Source organism: Astatotilapia calliptera, chromosome 17, assembly GCF_964374335.1.
Source record: "Astatotilapia calliptera chromosome 17, fAstCal68.1, whole genome shotgun sequence".
NCBI lineage: Eukaryota > Metazoa > Chordata > Actinopteri > Cichliformes > Cichlidae > Astatotilapia > Astatotilapia calliptera.
This window is the reverse complement of record NC_137438.1, coordinates 39,293,240-39,311,304: the sequence shown is the minus strand read 5'-3', so window position 1 is coordinate 39,311,304 and position 18,065 is coordinate 39,293,240. Positions and strand designations below refer to the sequence as shown.

General features: G+C 43.8%; 2 protein-coding genes across 8 annotated transcripts in view; one reads left to right on the top strand and one right to left on the bottom strand.

The window, feature by feature from the left end:
• Positions 1-6,128, top strand: part of rfx2 (regulatory factor X, 2 (influences HLA class II expression)) — a 32,468-nt gene extending 26,340 nt beyond the window's left edge. For 2 of the 4 annotated variants that reach the window (XM_026147937.2, XM_026147934.2), the window contains 6 exons: positions 3,113-3,262; positions 3,382-3,590; positions 3,723-3,876; positions 3,952-3,994; positions 4,145-4,262; positions 4,340-4,658. In XM_026147937.2, coding sequence (XP_026003722.1) covers positions 3,113-3,262; positions 3,382-3,590; positions 3,723-3,876; positions 3,952-3,994; positions 4,145-4,262; positions 4,340-4,508 — 843 coding nt within the window. In that variant the 3' untranslated portion in view covers positions 4,509-4,658. Of the gene's footprint in view, positions 1-3,112; positions 3,263-3,381; positions 3,591-3,722; positions 3,877-3,951; positions 3,995-4,144 lie in introns of all 4 variants that reach the window. The other 2 variants (XM_080291703.1, XM_080291704.1) reach the window with 2 other exon arrangements.
• A 7-nt stretch (positions 6,129-6,135) lies between these two features.
• Positions 6,136-18,065, bottom strand: part of fcho1 (FCH and mu domain containing endocytic adaptor 1) — a 62,909-nt gene continuing 50,979 nt past the window's right edge. For 3 of the 4 annotated variants that reach the window (XM_080291699.1, XM_080291702.1, XM_080291700.1), the window contains 10 exons: positions 16,967-18,040; positions 13,295-13,401; positions 13,039-13,207; positions 12,843-12,957; positions 12,598-12,753; positions 12,391-12,523; positions 12,125-12,321; positions 8,906-8,970; positions 7,375-7,542; positions 6,136-6,610 (listed from right to left, as the gene is read on the bottom strand). In XM_080291699.1, the coding sequence (XP_080147825.1) occupies positions 6,582-6,610; positions 7,375-7,542; positions 8,906-8,970; positions 12,125-12,321; positions 12,391-12,523; positions 12,598-12,753; positions 12,843-12,957; positions 13,039-13,207; positions 13,295-13,401; positions 16,967-18,040 (2,213 nt within the window). In that variant the 3' untranslated portion in view covers positions 6,136-6,581. The remainder of the gene's footprint in view (positions 6,611-7,374; positions 7,543-8,905; positions 8,971-12,124; positions 12,322-12,390; positions 12,524-12,597; positions 12,754-12,842; positions 12,958-13,038; positions 13,208-13,294; positions 13,402-16,966; positions 18,041-18,065) is intronic. The other variant, XM_080291701.1, reaches the window with a different exon arrangement.

The window sequence follows — 18,065 nt, the reverse complement described above, 5'->3', positions numbered from 1 at the left end:
ATGACTGAAGATTCAATACATTTTCATTAATTCATTTCACCTGTTGAAGCCTCTATAAAAGTTTTGTTCTGATCAATGATTTTTTGAATAATCTGAAAGGCAAGTTTAAAGAGACAGCACTGTCAGAAACATGGATGGATGAGGAAAGGCGTTGGGACTTTCACATTGATGGGTATGAATTATATTAAATAGATCTAATAAGAAGGCAGGAGGTCCGGCACTTTTTGTTGATAGTGATTTGAAATGTAAACGGGTTGAGTATATGTCTGTGGCTATTGCTGATTTAATGGAGTGTGTGACAGTAGAAATAGAAATGGAAAGAAAGAGGAATCTAATTGTTACTTGTATGTATGGGAGGCCTGGGACACTGATGGAAACATTCACAGATGTAGTAGAAGATTTATTGAGCAAGGTAAAGGGAAATAAGACATTCTGTATTTGCGGTGATAATAATATAGATTTTTTTTTAAAACGTCCAATCATAAGGCATCATCAGATTTTTTTGAGTTATTATTTGGAAGAGGGTTCTACCCTCTGATTACTAAACCTAGTAGAATAACTGAAAAGTCAGCTACTTCAATTGATCACATTTTCATGAATTGCTTGGAAAGTAACATAAGTGATCATTTACCTGTTTTTTTTGTTTTTTTTGTTTGTTACTTTAGATTATAAAATGACATGAAAGGAGGACGTGTGTGTGGACGGATATATAAGAATTAGAAATGATGATGCAATAAATGAGTTCAGGCAAGACCTTATGAAAGAAGATTGGAATGAGGTTTATGTAAATGACGTCAATGCTGCATACGAGTCATTCTTAAATACTTATTTGGTTTTGTATAAAAATCACTGTCCACTGGTATTATATAAGCAAAAGAAAACTACTGGTAAACCATGGACAACAAAAGGACTAGAAAATGCATGTACAAAGAAAAATAACCTGTATAGAGATTATATAAAACTTAGAACAAAGCCTGCTGAAATATAAAGTTGATAAAAATAAGTTGGTATTAATTATGAGAGAGGCTAAGGAAGAGTATTATAATAAATTATTTTACAAAACCAAAAATAATATTAAGGGTACGTGGAATATCTTAAAAAAACTTATTGGGTAATAAATATACATCTTTAAATTTACCTACTTACTTTAATAAGAAAAATAAGGTCGCACGTGATATGAATGAAGTGTTGAATGAATTTATTTATTTTTTGTAAATATTGGGCCTAACCTGGCAAACTTAATTAGAAAACAGGATGATTCAGAATGGAGAGCAGAGTGGTACAGTCTGTGTTTTTAGAGGAAATCACTGAAAAGGAAATCATAGCTATTGTAGCAGAATCTAAAAACGACATCCACTGACTGTGATGGGCGAGACGTGGTCATCGTAAAAAAGACCTTGGATTGTATAATCAAACCTCTCTGTTATATTTTTAATCTCATTTTATGCGGGTGTATTTCCTGACCGAATGAAAGTGGCAAAAGTTATCCCTCTTTATAAATCAGGAGACAGACAGTTTTAATAATTACAGACCAGTATCGTTGCTATCACAGTTTTCTAAAGTGCTTGAAAAACTCTTTGCACAAAGATTTGATAGTTTCATTGAAAAACATCAGCTGTTAAGTGAAAGTCAGTAGGGCTTTCGACGGAACAGATCAACAGCAGAAGTATTAATGGAAACTATTGAAGACGTTTCATCAGCAACAGATCATAATAAATATACTGTAGGGGTCTTCATTGATTTAAAAAAAGCTTTTGACTCTGCAACACTACATCTTGATTTCTAAGTTAAGAACTTATGATGTGAGAGGAATAGTGTTGATCTGGTTAAGCAGCTATTTAGATAATAGGTTTCAGTATGTGCAGTGTTTAGCCGACTCATCTGATGGAATGAAAAGAGACTGTGGGGTCCCTCAAGGTTCTGTTTTAGGACCAAAACCTTTTAATTTCTATATAAACAAAATTTGTGATGTGTCAGAAATGTTACACTTTGTTTTGTTCGCAGACGATACAAATTTCTATTGTTCTGGAGAAAACTTGAAAGAATTGGTTAAAATTATGGTTATTGAAATAAAAAAATAAAACAATGATTTGATGTAATGGTATTCGGAAACCGTGTAAAGGAGGAAGCGATGGTATTATCTATAGAGGGAGTGATAATTGAAAGAGTGACAGAAATCTGTTTTCTGGGTGTAATGGTGGACGAGTTACCATGGAAACCTCATATTGAACATGTTAAAAAGTTGGCTAAAAGTATTTATATCCTGGGTAATGTAGATATATTAGATTACAAGACAATGAGAATAATATATTTTTCATTGTTTCTACCTTATCTGAGCTGTTGTGTTGAAGTATGGGGGAATACATACGTGACTAATATGAAACCATTATATTTATTACAGAAGCTTCGAGTTATGCATAATGTTAAATATGAAGAACACACTAATAGTTTGTTTATAAAATCAAAATGATTAAAATTACAGACATTAATTATTATGTTTAAGGCAAAAAATAAAACCTTATGTTACAAAGTTTATTTGTATTGTGCGGCAGAAGGAAGTTTTATTTTAAGCATCAGTTTGTCGAACCACACAAAGGCAAATGTGTCCAACAGTCACAGGCATAAGAACAAATGTTTCTCCATTTAAAATCTGCTATAAGGATAAAATGATAAAGCAATATGAAGAAGTTGAAAATAACAGAATTTAATTGTTGAAAAAATGATCCTTTTAGTTTGAGATTTAGTGGTGTTGCTCATTGTTGAGTATATTGTTCTGTTTGTTTTGTTATGTGCAGAATATTGTCAGAGTGTAATTTTGGTTGCCTACTTGTATTGTCACAGACATCACAGGCAGGTGTCAGTAAGAATTTCTTCTTCTTCCTTTTCATGCATGGAAACAGTGTGACTTTAACTGAAAGGAAGGCTGTGTATGGGAAATGAATTATTGCTGTACCATGTGTGAAATAAATAAATAAATGTTGAAGCATCGCTGTGACATTTAAAATAGCCGTGCTTTTTATTTTTGGTGCAGATTTTCAGCCTGAAAACAAACGGTTCATCTGTTCGGTCTCATTCCAGTCAGACGGGCTCACGGTGTATTTTCTGTGCGCAGGTGGCCGTGGTCAGCGCGTTTGCTCAGACTTTGAGACGATACACCAGTTTGAACCACTTGGCCCAGGCGGCGCGTGCCGTCCTCCAGAACACCTCCCAGATCAACCAGATGCTCTCCGACCTCAACAGGGTGGACTTTGCCAACGTCCAGGTGAGCGGAAAACCTCACATCGAAAAGACAAATATTTGCGTTGCACACGGGAAGGGAATGTGTCGACACCGTGTTTGGGGTTTTGTTGCTGAATGTGGCGTGTTTGTTGTGTCTAACAGGAGCAGGCGTCGTGGGTGTGTCAGTGCGACGAAAGTGTGGTTCAGCGTCTGGAGCAGGACTTTAAGGTCACCCTGCAGCAGCAGAGCTCTCTGGACCAGTGGGCCACCTGGCTGGATAACGTGGTCTCTCAGGTTCTGAAGCCTCACCAGGGCAGCCCCAGTTTCCCCAAAGCTGCACGCCAGTTCCTGCTCAAATGGTCTTTCTACAGGTCGGTGTGGTTGACTCGTCTCCGTTCACACTTCCAGTATAAGCCGCCGACTGCGTGGTGTTTTTAGAAACGTTCTTTAGCTTGTAAAGCTCCCTGTAGCTCCTTGACGTGACATCTTTCCTTCTCTTGTAGCTCCATGGTGATCAGAGATCTGACTCTGCGCAGTGCAGCCAGCTTCGGCTCCTTCCACCTTATTCGCCTTCTTTACGACGAGTACATGTTTTACCTGGTGGAGCACCGCGTGGCTCAGGCCACTGGAGAAACTCCTATTGCTGTCATGGGAGAGGTGAGAGTGTTTAAAGAGCGAGGAAGGAATAGTTTAAGTTATGCAGCGACTGACAGTTTCTCATCTAAATTACAGTTCAGTGACCTGACCTCTATGATGCCTTCACTCATGGAAAAAGGTTCATCTTCATTTTTCATTTGATACAATTCAGTTTAAGTCCAGATGAACAGCATCAACCTTCTGGGTGCTGTTAGGAATGCATTTCACTGTATTGTAGTTTTACTGGTCACTGCTTTCACACTGACAGTCGCCGTGTGCGTCTCTGCAGATGCGTCTTTCTCAGATGAGATGAGTGATTTGGGCAGCGACGCCGATGCATCCAGAGGACCGACTGAACCGGCCGTGAAGAGAGAGAGGATCGAAATGAGCCACCCTCTGCAGGAGATGTGAGTCTGGTGTGAACGGGGTCAGACTGAGAGCCACACCGACCAGCATCTCACTCGTTTGTTTTTGTTTTTTTTAGGCCTTTCGGGTCGCCGCTCTTGGCCCCTGGGCCGAGCATCCTCCTGCAGTCAGTGTGTGCAATGTACATAGACAAGAGTGTAGCAATGTCAGCTCTCCCCTCACTAGCATTTATAAATACGAGAAGCTCACGGGTTGTTTCTTTTTACGCCACTCTGCAACAGGTCTGAGCATCTTTGTTTTTGCGGCAACTGTCAATGAGTGTGTGCAGTACTTTTCCTTTTTTACTGGATGTGTGGTGTTGGTGATTCATCCTCCCTCTTTTTGTTTTTAAGACTAACTAGCTGTGCCATAGTGTCATTTGAGTGCCTTAGATTGCTAACTTTGAGATGTCTGTCCCTCAGCTGTGCCTCTACCGCAGTATGAATGTATCGTCTCCAAACCTCAAACATTCGAAGCACCTTTAACAGTGATTATGTGTAGGTGTGCTCTCCTCGTTGCCTTTGCCGCAGCTCGTAGCGAACGCTGGGCAGGCGGGGGGGTAATAACAAGAACATGCAACCTGTAGACCCAAAGGACCTTTCTCCTCAGTTGCTCCCACCGGCCGAGCCTCAGCTCCGGCTCCGTGTGTCAGGCAGGACCTCGTAATGTCGCAGTAGTCGGTAAGGCAGGAAGCTCCTGCTGTTAGCTTGGCTGTGTAACACGTTGACCCGTTTACCTCAGTAGATTTCTATGCTGTGCCTCATTTGGCTCACGCGATGAGGCAACTATTTAAAAAACAAAAAATGAAAGTAAAAAATGAAAAGTAGCCACTGTTTCGTGTCCCTCACCCGGTTCTTTTATAAAATGTAAATAGTTCTCCTCGTTCCTCCTCACGGTTTGAGTGTCGCGACGGCTCTGTGGCAGTTTACTCAGCTGCCACGCAGTCAGAACAAATCCACAGTAATCAGCTTTACGGAGACGGGACGTTAACCCCTGAACTGGAATCTGGACTCGCTCATTTCAAGACGAATCAAACGCCTCGAAACCAAAAACGATCTCGTGGGCGTCCCAGCCGACGCGCACTCCCCGAATCCTTTGACCTCACGCTGTTACCGAGTTCAAGTCTTACGTTTTGTTTGAAATAGAAAAATCCAGTGCGTTATTTGGGGAATTAATCCATAAATTATATATATATCTATCTTTCTATGATGTAGACAGTGTGTGCTTCGTGGCCTTTGGTCTTTGCCTAATCTTTGTTCATGCTGTTACCTGGTTGGTCACATTGTATCAGAAAGAAATGCTTTGATGTGTAACGGATTAGACTGGCGTGTGTGATGAATCTGTATCCAATCTCAACTGTTCAATGTAATGAAATTTAATTATTACTGCAGCGCTGAAGCTCTCCGTAAGCTATTAAACTGACGTAAGGAAAAAAACTATAAAATCTATTTATATGGACTAATCTGATTTAATGGAGTTTTGTGTTGAAATTGGTTCTTTTTTTTTCCCTCCTCGTTTCCCTCACAGAGGATTTTGTTGTAGCAATGGGAATCTTTGAATTTGAGTTTAAGGCTTTTTGTAACTTGTGCCTGTCACAGTAATTTGCCTTAAAGTGCTTTGGGAAGAATAATTTCTATGTGTACTTTGTAATGTTTTGTAAGGCTGTTTTAGATTTTTTGACGGAGGATTATTTTTTATTGAACTAGGTTCTTACAAGTATACTGAACCCTTATTTTTGTGTATTTTTAAACCTGTTCTTGACTACACTTTAACTAGCTTAAGGACAGATGACGGTCTGTAATAAACTGCATAGTTCAGCTGTATTTTGTACCTGGTCACAGTGTAATAAATCGATGTAAACCAAAAAACCAAACGTTCCAGCACTTCTTTTATTTTTATCAAATCTCATCACAAACATCAGATTTACAAACAAGTTTTTTTTATAAGGTTTTGTACAAGATGTTTGCTCATAACTGACTCGATGCTGTAGAGATTTCATGGACAGTAAAGTTTAATTTTATTCACACTTTTCTCTAATTCAAGAAAAGTCATCAACAGCATATCTCAGTCTGCAGTCTTTTGACACAAAGGCGTACAGAACAACACGGACACAGATTTAATAGGAAAAAGTTTTCTTCCTGGACGAGGAGGACAGCTGAACGTACGACGGCACACGGGATAAATTAGAGAAAAGAATTGGTCCGAGAGCAGCAGGATACTGACGGGAGGAAGCGAGTTCCTCGACTCAAGCGCTGAAAGTGCAAAGTTCTCTGAACCTTCAGCGATCCCCGTTCAGAAACCTGACGGTCCTTTAGTTTGATTCACAAGGAGCAGCCCGCCATGTACTTCCCTGTCAGAGACATGAACATAAATGAATAATCAGAAGGCAGAAAGGAAGCCACACATGCAAAATGTTTAGATTAAGAAATCAAACTATTGAGGGGAAAAGGAAAAAAAAGAATAGATCCTATTTTGTTATGCTATCCATAAACACAAAGTGGACTCGAACTGGAGCTTCTCTATGATATCAGTCTCTTTAATCAAGCATGGAGCTGGAGCCAGAAATCACCCGGCTTAGCACCAAGTGTTAGCCTAACTCTAGAGATTGCTAAAAATGATGTTGTTATCAGTATAAAGACTAAGTGTAAAAGCGTACAGCTGCTGTTGGCAGCCATCGTGCTAAACTGAGCTGCTTTCGATTTAAAGTATGAGAACGGCGTTAGAAAGGAAATGCTTAACTGTCCTGCACCTGTATATCATCGGCCACAAAATAATATCAAAATGACAGGAATACTAATACTCGCATTATTTCCATTACAGATAAAAAGAAAATCTTAAAAATAAGTTGAATGGTTCTCAGGTCAGTGCTGGGGGCTTTAAACACAAAGACATTCCTCTGAAAACAGCTGGACTGGACTGAAAGTGAAGGGGCTAAACAGCCAACGTCCATGGAGGTTTAAAAAAATTACAACAAAGTCTGTCTCCTTGAAGCAAAATATAAAGAAGAGTGTTTAACGACTAACACAGCACTGTAAAGTGTGTAAAATAAGATGAAATGCCACCACCTCCGGTTTTATTAGTAAAAAGAAACCTCGTGAGTGTGTTCAGAGTCACCTGTGGCGAATCTCTTCTTGACCAGCGACATGCGGTAGCGACTGCCCACCAACTCCACGTCCATGCCCGACAGCGAGGCCCCAGAGCCCACAAACTGAACAGCCAGGCTGGGTGGAGGGCCGCGAGGGACCTCCAGGCACTGCCAGCTGGCACACAGAGTCCCCGAGCCTGGAATCACATCAACACACGGCAGTGATAAAGAGCAGGAAAGACCTGACCCTTTGAAGTCGGTGACTCTCAAGGTCCGTTTACCTCACTGAGACACACACACACATTCTCGTTTTGCTATCTTAGTGAGGACATCTAATTGACATGTTTTCCCTGACAAGGAAAAATGAAGTCGAACCCTAACCTAACTGTAGTAGTAAACCTCCAATTATTGGTCCTCACAAAGATGTCTGAACAGGACGCACACACACACACGCTTTGAGTTCAGGTGAAGAGCAGAATCATTTTGGGGCATCTGTCAGATATAAAGTACAAAGAAGGGGCGGAGTTTCTTAAAACACGACACCTAAATGTTTACATTTGTTTTCCATGTAACAAAAGAAGCCACATTTATAAATGAAAAACGTGGTTTTACAAAGAAGAGGGAAAACACCAAAGAAGCCTGGAAGTTGAAAGTAGCCATGGAGCTCCAGAGTTTTGCTGACATCTCCTCATATCCACACGAGATCCACATTCAGCCGCTCAGATGTCTGCTTCGTTTGTGCCGAGCCTCTGGAAACGGGGGGACTGTTACCAGAGCTAAGGAGCAGTTAAGCGGCTCACCTGTTTGACTCGCAAACAAACGAATAAGCGAGAGTCGCAGAGATGTGCGCGTTCACGTATGACAAAGCGTTCGAAGACGTACAAGAAGAAATGCTAGTTGAGCAACACCTGTTTACAAGACAGTCGGTGAAGCTAACTGATGACAGACTGTCAGGCAGCATTTATGCAAAGCTGCACTTTTACAATTGAACTCGTAAAGAAACAAAAAGGATTCGAAGGAGCAGGAAGGAGTTAAAGCAGCCTTTCAGTGCTTTGTCACCACCTCGCACAACTTTAACTATCAATGCTTTGTCCTGTGAAGTTTCCTTATCGGTGTCTGTGAAGCCCTTTGCTTCACATAGAGGTAATAATATATGATTAGAAGAATTAGGTACGCGACACAGAGGAGAGCTCTGGGTGTCGGGTACAAAGACGCACACGGGTGAAGAAAACCTTCAGCTTAAATGACTTAAATGTTCGACTTTCCCAGCTGAAATTAGAGCCGCCTCTCATTGTGTACCATTAATGTCATGCAATCAGTCGGCTCAGTATTCAGAAGCAGCTTCGCTCTCATTTTGTTCATCTCCACCAGACGGAGAAGCTGCCACGCACACCTCCGGGAGGAGGACACGGATGTTTGTGAAGTCACCGAGAGCAACGACTGTCAGTGGTGCAGAGAGGAGAAAACGAATCGGTTAATGGTGTCGAGCATCAACTAATCGAGGTTTCTTGGTTTGATGGGGGTTAAAAACAGAGACGAAGGAAAGGTCAGAGCCCTGACCTTTGCTGTGGTTGGTCGGGGAAAGGTTGGGCAGTTTCCAGAGCAGCCGGCGTTCATCGGCGTTCCTGCGGAGGCAGAAAAAAGTCAGTGAGGCCAAAAACACTCTGAACCTCCAACCTTTAAACATCCTCCAAATGTCTCGGGTTATCGACCTCAGCCAGCCTATTAAACATCTTTAATACAGAAGACAACGACGATAACCGTTAATCTGGACGATGGATTTGGCGCCACCTGTGGCTGCAGCCTGTAAAAGCAAATGTGGTTTAATATCAAAGGTCACAGAAGTTAAACCAGCAGAGAAGTTGGCAGATGACTGCACTCTGACGCTTTTGAGCCACTTTATCAGATTTTCTGCTGCTGTCTGCAAACAGCCTGAACAGTGAGACTCTTGGTAATTTTACTGAGAGGATTACATGTTATTCATGTAATGAACACATTTTGAACTCTTAAAGAAATATAACCAAAGGAAAGACGCCAAGCTGAACTAAAATGATCCAGCAAACAAAAACTGCTGTGAGTCGCCACCCTTATGTCTCCTTTGGGCTTTTGGAGCCTTGACTTGACTTTTAAAAAAATAACTGGGGAAAAAAGCTTGAAGCTGCTGAAAGAGGAAAAATAGATATTTGCAAAATTCTGCCTAAATATGTATTTTACCTGGTTACTGTGTGTGGCGGGGCGTGGTCTGCAATCACGCCTCGCCGCCTTTACGTCTGTGCTCTCTATGCTGTTGTGTTGGTGTGTCGGGCTGTGAGCTGCAAAGCTACAGCCGGCTGTGTGCGAACAGCAGCCGTGTGTGAAAAGTGGTCAATAAAGAGGCATGAAGCGTGTTCATGCAAACATCGTCGGGTCTGCCGTGGTATGTTTACAACGGGACTTCTGCTCCTGAACCTCTGCGCACAGCGTCTGCAGGTCGGGGCTTTCATCTTTACGCAGGACTGTAAGCTGTCGTCTGTGAGGCGTGAGCGGCGTTTGTTTTTAACATAGTTCACGGTGGAGCTGCTGACATAATGTGGATCAGAAGATCCATAATTGGCCTACCTGGGGTCGAAAGTCTCGATAAATGCACGGCGTTTCGGGGGGTACACCGGCTTTCGCCAGTGTGACGCTTATTTTGAGCGATCAAAAAATAATAGAATATAATTTTATTTTTATATTTCAAAATCACAATAATCTTCCAATTTAGAACTACAAGTTAAAAAAGAACTAACATAAATAAAATACACTAAAGATAATTACTTAAAAAAAAACTAATTTATTTTCCCAAACCACGCGGCGCCGCACTAAAAGGTCTAAAGAGCCGCAGGTTGCCGACCCCTGCCCTCGAACCTGCCGTCCACATATGTGGACATCACATTTTGGGTTGTTTAGACCAAATTCTGCTCTACAACAGCCTGACATCTACTTACGAGGACATAGTGCCACTGTTCTATCGACAGTTTAAACAAATATCCTCATAAGTGGCGCTCAAGCAAAAAAATAATTCTTTGTTTTTACATTCATCATGTTCAGGTCTTAATGAGTTAATGAGGAAAATATGCTCTAATTGAGAAGCTGCAGTAGAAGCACAAGAAAGGAACATCCTGACATTATGGGGCTGTGCCGGACAATATTAGGATAATCCTGCACCTGTGTCACTGCACGGTATTTCAGAATCCATTGAAACCACTTTAAGTCATCTATAGATTGTATGGTTTGTGCGGAGTTGTCAGAAAAATGCTTGAGAGATGAAAAGTAGAACATCAGAGTGCATCATGCAAACTCCACACAGAGGAGCACTTCCTGTGAGGAGACAAAGACTATCGCTGCACCACGGCGGCGTCCTGATAATAAAATGACTAAAAACACAGAATAAACCATGATGTGTCACATTCGATACAAAAAGTGACTCGACATTAACAGGAAATATGGAGAGACTGGGTACAACTCCTAATGAAGCTCCGCCATTATTTCATTGGAGCATAAGCCGGACGACGTTAAACTGACCTCCTGCCACGCTGAAGCAGTGGGAACGTTTAAGATTCGGCATCAACTACAATCATTTTTAGTTAGATACCAACCAGCCTACTGTTACAAAACCTGAATGCAGAACTATGAAACCTTAAAGACGGAGTCGCGTTACAGGACATGATCGTGTTGAGGGCCTAAAACAGCAGCACAGCGATGAGATTAAAAACAAAATCCATTTAAGAGGATTTCAGGGCTTTTCATGAGTAAATGTGTAACTCAGGACATTTTATGCATCCAGAGTCCTCCAGACATTTCTGTTTTCCTTCTTGTAGAGAGATCCAGCAGTAGTAGTGAAGTCTGCTAACCATGCACATATCTTTACCCATGATGCATAGTTCCCATACATTTATTACTTATAGCAGCTCTCAGGAAGTGTATATGCAGCATCTTTTCACTGTCCTGTCTTCAAACAGTCACAGGGCTACAGTGTGACTGAGCATCACCAGCATCATCGTATTGTTGGTGGTTGGTACTGCTCCAGCCTGCAGCACCAACCACTGAGCATCAGCGGTGCTGCAGGAGACCGCGAGCAGCAGCAGCAAGTTCCCACAGGAACTCTGAGGACGTCTCCTGGGCTCCGACTCGCCTCTGCTTCCTCTGCAAATCGATGAGAAGCACGAGTCCCGCCTCTAATCACGTTCTCCTTCAGCCAGGGCATCGCAGAGCGCGTCCTTCCTGGCTGCATCACCGCGTGCTACGGAGGCTTCACAACCTCCTTCTCAAAGACCCGTAAACGTAGAACCTCGCCGCCCTCCCTCGTGGACAACATTTTCAACATTCGCCTCGCCCCCGCCACCCTTCATGCTCCATTTTCAGCCTCCGGAGCCTTTGGGGAGGAGGTACCGAAGCATTCGGGCAAGACTGCTGAACAGCTTCATCCACCAGACTGTCAGAAGACTGAGCTCTGACCTCCCCCCCTCTGACTGTAGCACGCTCTCACACAAGTTACTGCTGCTTTACTGCAACCACGTGCACCTCTGTCATACCTGCTGCATCTCACAAGCTGCTCTATTTATGTCATTATTTGGATGTCAACGTTTCGCTCTTTCTTTGTCTCCCTTGGGAGAAATTTGCTTTGGACGGAGGGGTCACACCGCTCCCTATAATCACACCGACACTGTCGTTCTGTGGCCTTCATGAGGCGTTCTGGATGTTAAAGTAGAACAAAATTAGGATAAATTAAAATACGCCAAAGAAGTCACGTCTGCTCACCAGGAGGCGGGCGGCTGGCACTGCAGGTCTGTGGCAGTGTGGTCCAACGGCAGCAGCACCTGGACGGCAGTGAGTTGGGTGGAGGGCGCGGTGGCGGGGCAGCAGTGGTAATCCAGGGAGACCCTGGTCACCGTGCCGCTCCGCTGACACTCGGCTGAGAGCAAAAGAGGCGCCCGACCCGGGTCCTGAGAAGACACCTGAGAAAACGAGGCAAAGTTATTTTCTGGGTGTCACGGAGAAGCGGCACCCTCGGTTTCTATCCTGACCTGATACTTGAACAGCCCGACGTTGTAGTACGAAGCCTGCGGGTTGACTTCGGCCTCTCGCTGCAGGTGCAGCTGCAGAGCCTGCATATTGAACCAGAAGTCTCTGGCGTCGGGGTCGCTCTGAGACGGGTCGCTGAGGAGCATCGAAGACAGCGACGATAAAGACACGAGAGCTGAGACTTAAAAAGCAACAAAAAGATGGCTGACCTGTAGAGAAGCTTTTGATTGGGCAGAAAGTGATCGATCTTTGAGATGTTGACCAGTCTGAAGCTGAGCACGGGAACGTTGGGATTGGCAGTGAAAATACGAGTGATGCCTGCTGGGAAGGACATCGTGAGGTCACCTGTGATCTTCACCAGACAGCTGAGGACGGAAGACGAGGCAAGTTAATAAGTAAGCGCACCGTCTGCAGTTAGATAACAAAATGAAGAAATAAAGAGCGCCACGCTGACCGATTGTGCTGTCCACCTTTGAAGTAGGCGTTGATGTATTCAGTAATGGCTGCTGCTACTGGCCACGCCTCCTGTGTGCTGAGCGATATGGGACTGGGGCCTCTGGACAGATGCACTGTAGAGAAACATTGCTCACATCTCTCGCTCTCACTGCGAGGTTTTAACTGACATTTTTAGACGTGCCCGTGTGGCTTACACTGTCTCTGTTGGTGGTCCTGGTGCTGGAAGGGCAGCGGCGAGGCCTGTCCCACCCCGGCAGGGCTCTGAGCTCGGTTCTGACCCCCCCACTCACTGGGACTGGAAGAGGAGGAGGAGGTGAGGGAAGGGCTGGGCTCTGGCAGTGGAGAGGAACACAGGGACCGCGACTGAAACGCACAGCCGGGTCTGAGTTAGTGCTGCTAATGACAGTCTTGCTTCTGACATTGAACGGTTAAGCCGTGACCGATACTCACTCTCTCACAGCCACCGAGTCGACCCGAAGACCTCTTGGCTCGGGTCGCTCTCGCAGGAGCGGCTGTGATGCCTTCGGCTGTGTCCTGTCTGAAGTTATGTTTGGAGCCTTAAAAAAGAAACACACACAAAGTGGATGAAAGCGGATCTAAAGGATGAGACACGCTCAAAACACCACGCTGACAAAATCTTATTTGCACTGCTTCAACAAAGACTTGCTGAACACGAGTTTGTGTTAAGACGAGCACGAGTGATTGACGAGCTGGAAAAGTGTTTGTTTTTCTCTGGGATGCCGAGAGCTTTGTTTGTTTTGTAGCTCATGTGAGAAAAATTATTTTCACATTTGAATAAATTGCAATCGACTACAATCCCGACAAAAAATATAAGTCAGGCTGAAAAGTTCTAGCTTTGCATATCTTTGGTAAACGTTCACACAAAGCAACAACAAAACAGCAATTTAAAAACATAAAACCACATGGCTGGAACCCTATGTTTCATACATAAGGCACATTAATCAAAACAAAACAGTCAGATAAGTCAAACTTTACTCAGCTCATTCTTCTTGCTTCCTCCACTTCAGTAACATTGATTCATTAATGTTGAATTCTCTTGCAGCTGCTCTATTCCCATGTTGTTGCACTATATTAATAACTAACCTCGTATTGTGGATGGATTATCTCAGTTGTTCTCCTGACTGAAGTTTGGTCCGTTTACAGCATCCTGCCATGCGATTGCATTTGTCCCTAACCATCAGGAACCCTCATGTTAACTTTTATCAAGTGGAAAAAAGTTAGTGTTCATCCTCCAGCTTCACTGTTTATGCTAACATAGCTGTGTCGCTAGCAATCACGTAGCACATCATTATATACCAGCTAGCCCAACTTCAGTAACCCTACAAATAGAGCAGGGCGATATGGCCAAAAATATTTATCACGATATATATTTGAAAATTTGCGATAACGATATAACCGACGATATAATTGATGCGAGACAAAATACAACTCCACAACATTACTAGCGCAAAAAGACAACCTTCCATTTATTTTCACTTAAACAAGCTGGTTTTTATGTACATTAAAGCTTTATAAAAATGTAACAGTGCAAATGCAAATTCCTTGCTGAAAGTTTAACCAAAAGGCATTTCCAGTAGAAATGGGCTGACACATCCTGAGCATAACCATGTATAATATCCACTGAAGTTAAAAAGAGGTGCTTTGCAACATTAAACTGCAGTGTGCAGTACACATTTTTCGGACCATAAGGTGCACGGGATTATAAGGCACATTAAGTGAAACAAAGCAGTCAGATAAATCAAACTTTATTAAACTCATTCTTCTTGCTTCCTCCACTTCTGTACCATTGATTCATTAATGTTGAATTCTCTGGCAGCTGCTCTATTCCCATGTTGTTGCAGTATATTACTGACTAACCTCGTATTGTGGATGGATTATCTCAGTTGTTCTCCTGACTGAAGTTTGGTCCGTTTACAGCATCCTGCCATGCGATTGCATTTGTCTCTAACCATGAAGAACCTTCACCTTAACTTTTATAAGTGGAAAAGTGTTAGTGTTCGTCCTCCAGCTTCACTGTTTATGTTATGCTAACATAGCTGTGTCGCTAGCGATCACGTAGCACATCATTATATACCAGCTAGCCCAACTTCAGTAACCGTACAAACGTCACTGCTGTTTAGTTTCCTGTCTTCATTTATGTTGGAAGTGATAGCAGAGCTGTACGTTTGATTTTTTTTCAGAAATCTCTCAGTCAGAACATGCTATATCATGCTTAGGTAACTAGCGAAACTAGCGAGCTAACTTCCGCTAGCTTCCTGCTAACTTCTAACTCCGTTAAATGTAATAACTTTTGTTTTCATGGATGCCTGGAAGTTAAACTTTATAGTTACACCTGGTAAAGCAACAATGCTGATCGTTTTATTAAAGATGAAAGAATTTAGACAGTTTTTAACTCTCAGTGATGCTGCAGTGTTGTTTGACCTGAAGCATACGGAGTTTAGGACCCAGATTACTCCCAGATTTAAGAGCATCTTAGTCCGACAAATACGACAATAACAACGGCCGCTTGCATGTTCTGCAAAAAAATGTGCTTTGTTGTGTATCTGACGGACAAACACCAAACCAGTTCCACATCACGGAAGTTGCACCATTTTTACAAACCAATTCTGGTTCATCTGTTTCACTCAACAATCCGCCATGTGCGTATGAAAACAAAGGCACTGCGCATGCGCGTTTTACTCCCATTCTATCGCGATATTTCATTTTCCTATCGTTGCCTAACATTATACCGGTATTACCGTGAACGGTATAATATGGCCCAGCCCTACCTACAAACGTCACTGCTGTTTAGTTTTCTGTCTTCATTTATGTTGGAAGTGATAGCAGAGCTGTACATTTGAACAGCTGTATAAATGTGGCAGCCTCTGGCGTGCGCACTCACAACAATGGCTGAGCTTAAATGGAGTCATGTGTGGACGTATTTTACCTCCACAAACAGCCGAGGCGTGGTTTGCGATACATGTGGCAAGAAATGTATCGCAAACCTCGTCAAACACCTCAGAGTAAATCATATCACAGAACATGACGAGCGTATGTTAAGATGAACTGAAGAGGAGGACAGGGACAGGTGCTGCTAGGGCGAGACAGACGTCTCTCACGGAGTCCTTTAGTGCTGCAGGCAGGCAAGGTGTTCAAATAGCCACAACTTCAGTTTTTTTATTTCTATATGATGAATTCTACATTGTTAAGCGATAAGAACAAGTAATCTGATGTCCAGTAATCATTATGAAGCTATAATTTATAAGAAATAAAATGTTTTTGTGCAAAGTATCGGTCTCGGATCAGTATCGTCGACTCCACCCTGAATCTTACTTGGAAATCAGTGGTATCGCACATCACTACCTGAAACAGACGGAGTTTAGGACCCAGATGACTCCGCCAGGCTCCTTTCTCCGACGATCCATCCGACCAAAGTCGGACTAAAACATTTGTGACGGATGTCTGAGCGCCGTGTAGCACGTAAAATCAGTCGAGGTCAGTAAGCACAACCAGAATTCACACATAAGGCGCGCTGTTGATTTTTGAAAAAATTAAAGGAGTTTAAGTGCGCCTTATAGGTATGGTATTTCAAAAAAGGCCCTAGATCAAAAGTACCTGCTGGTTAACTTTGTAGTATTGTCTACTTGGTTAAATGTGTTTTATCTCAGTCCTTCCGCTTAGCGTTTATTTTTCCCTGTTTTAATCAGACGCAGCCACCCTGCAGCCTCTAATGACCAATCAGGAAGGCATAACGTGCTATTAAATAATCAGACTGCATAACCTTCAACGTGAAATAAAAGGGCTAGCCCACCTAGAAGGGCCAATCACAGCGAGAGTCTGAAGCACTTTTCTTTCCAAGTGGAAAACAGCTGACTCTTTAATGTGTGAGCCAGAAAACAGCACAGGTGACACGAAGGTGTTACTAAATCCAGCATATGTGCATATTCATGCTTCATTTCTCTGACTACTCTGAGAAGAAACTGATTGCTACCTTTGTGACTAATTAAGGAGCGCCACAGACTGAGGCTGGAGGACAGCACGACTCTCGGCGTTTACTTTTATAATTAGAACTGGAAATGTTTTTAATACAGTCAGTAGAAACTTAAAAGAATAAAGCAGTACCCTTACGAGAGCTGACACTGCAGGACATCTGTGTGCTGAGATCCAGACAGTCTTGATCTTTGTCTGTTGAAAAGCAGAGATCCTCCTGGGGCCCCGAATGCCTCGTGAGGGGAGGGGCGTTCCTGCGCGGCTCACCTTCCGATGATCGGTGTTTTCTCCTCTCTCCGCCGCCACCTTCCCCTTTTCCGCTTGCTTCTTGTGATTTGGAGCCGTTGCCTTCACTAAATGGGTTGTGGAGCGAGTTCCAGTGCGTTAGCTCCTTCTTTGGCTGAGCTGACGGTAAAGTGTTCGAATTGGCATCGAATCCAAGTCTGGTGGCGCCGGCGGCGCCGCCGCTGCCGCTGCCGCCGCCGCTGCCGCCGCGTGGAGGGATCGCCCCAACAGCTGCCGCCAGCGACGACTGATGCGTCGGGCTGCCGATCATTGTGATTGCAAATGGGTCATCGGAAGAAATGGGAGGCGGGAGGCTGCGATCCCGCTTCCTCTCCCTCTCTTTCCGATTGCACGAGGAGGATGAAGAGGAAGAGGAAGTGCTTGGAAGTGTCTTGGTGTCGTTTAAGGTAACGGAGAAGGGGTCCCCTCGCAGATCCATTCCTCTGCCCTCCTGAGCAGTGCGAGGCGGAGGGCGCGCCCAGGCGTCCGACAGGTTTAACGTCTCCTGGGTGACGGTCCTCTCAAAGGCGGCGAGGAAGGGATCCTCGGGTGGGATGTGTTTGCAGTTCCACACTGATGACTCCATCTCTGGTGGGGCGAGGGACTGAGAGAAGGCGGGGAACCGCACCGACAAGGGGTCCTTATCAGGGGGAACTCGCGAGGGGCGCGACGGAGCGACAGACCAGACGGCGGTAGGGTCATCCTGCGGGTGAGGACTGCGTCCGGGGGAGTGGTCACGGAAAGCGGAAAGGAAAGGGTCCGACGGTCGACCCCGTGTTTGCTCTTTACTCTGCGATGCAGGAGGCCAGGCCGCCCAGCCTGCTGGTTCGGGGGAGGGTCCGAGGGGCTGATGGGAGGGTGAGTCGAGGCCAGAGTCCTCAACATTCTCCGGAGACGAGGAGTCGGAGGAGAAAGCAGCATCTGCCACACACAATCAACACATTAG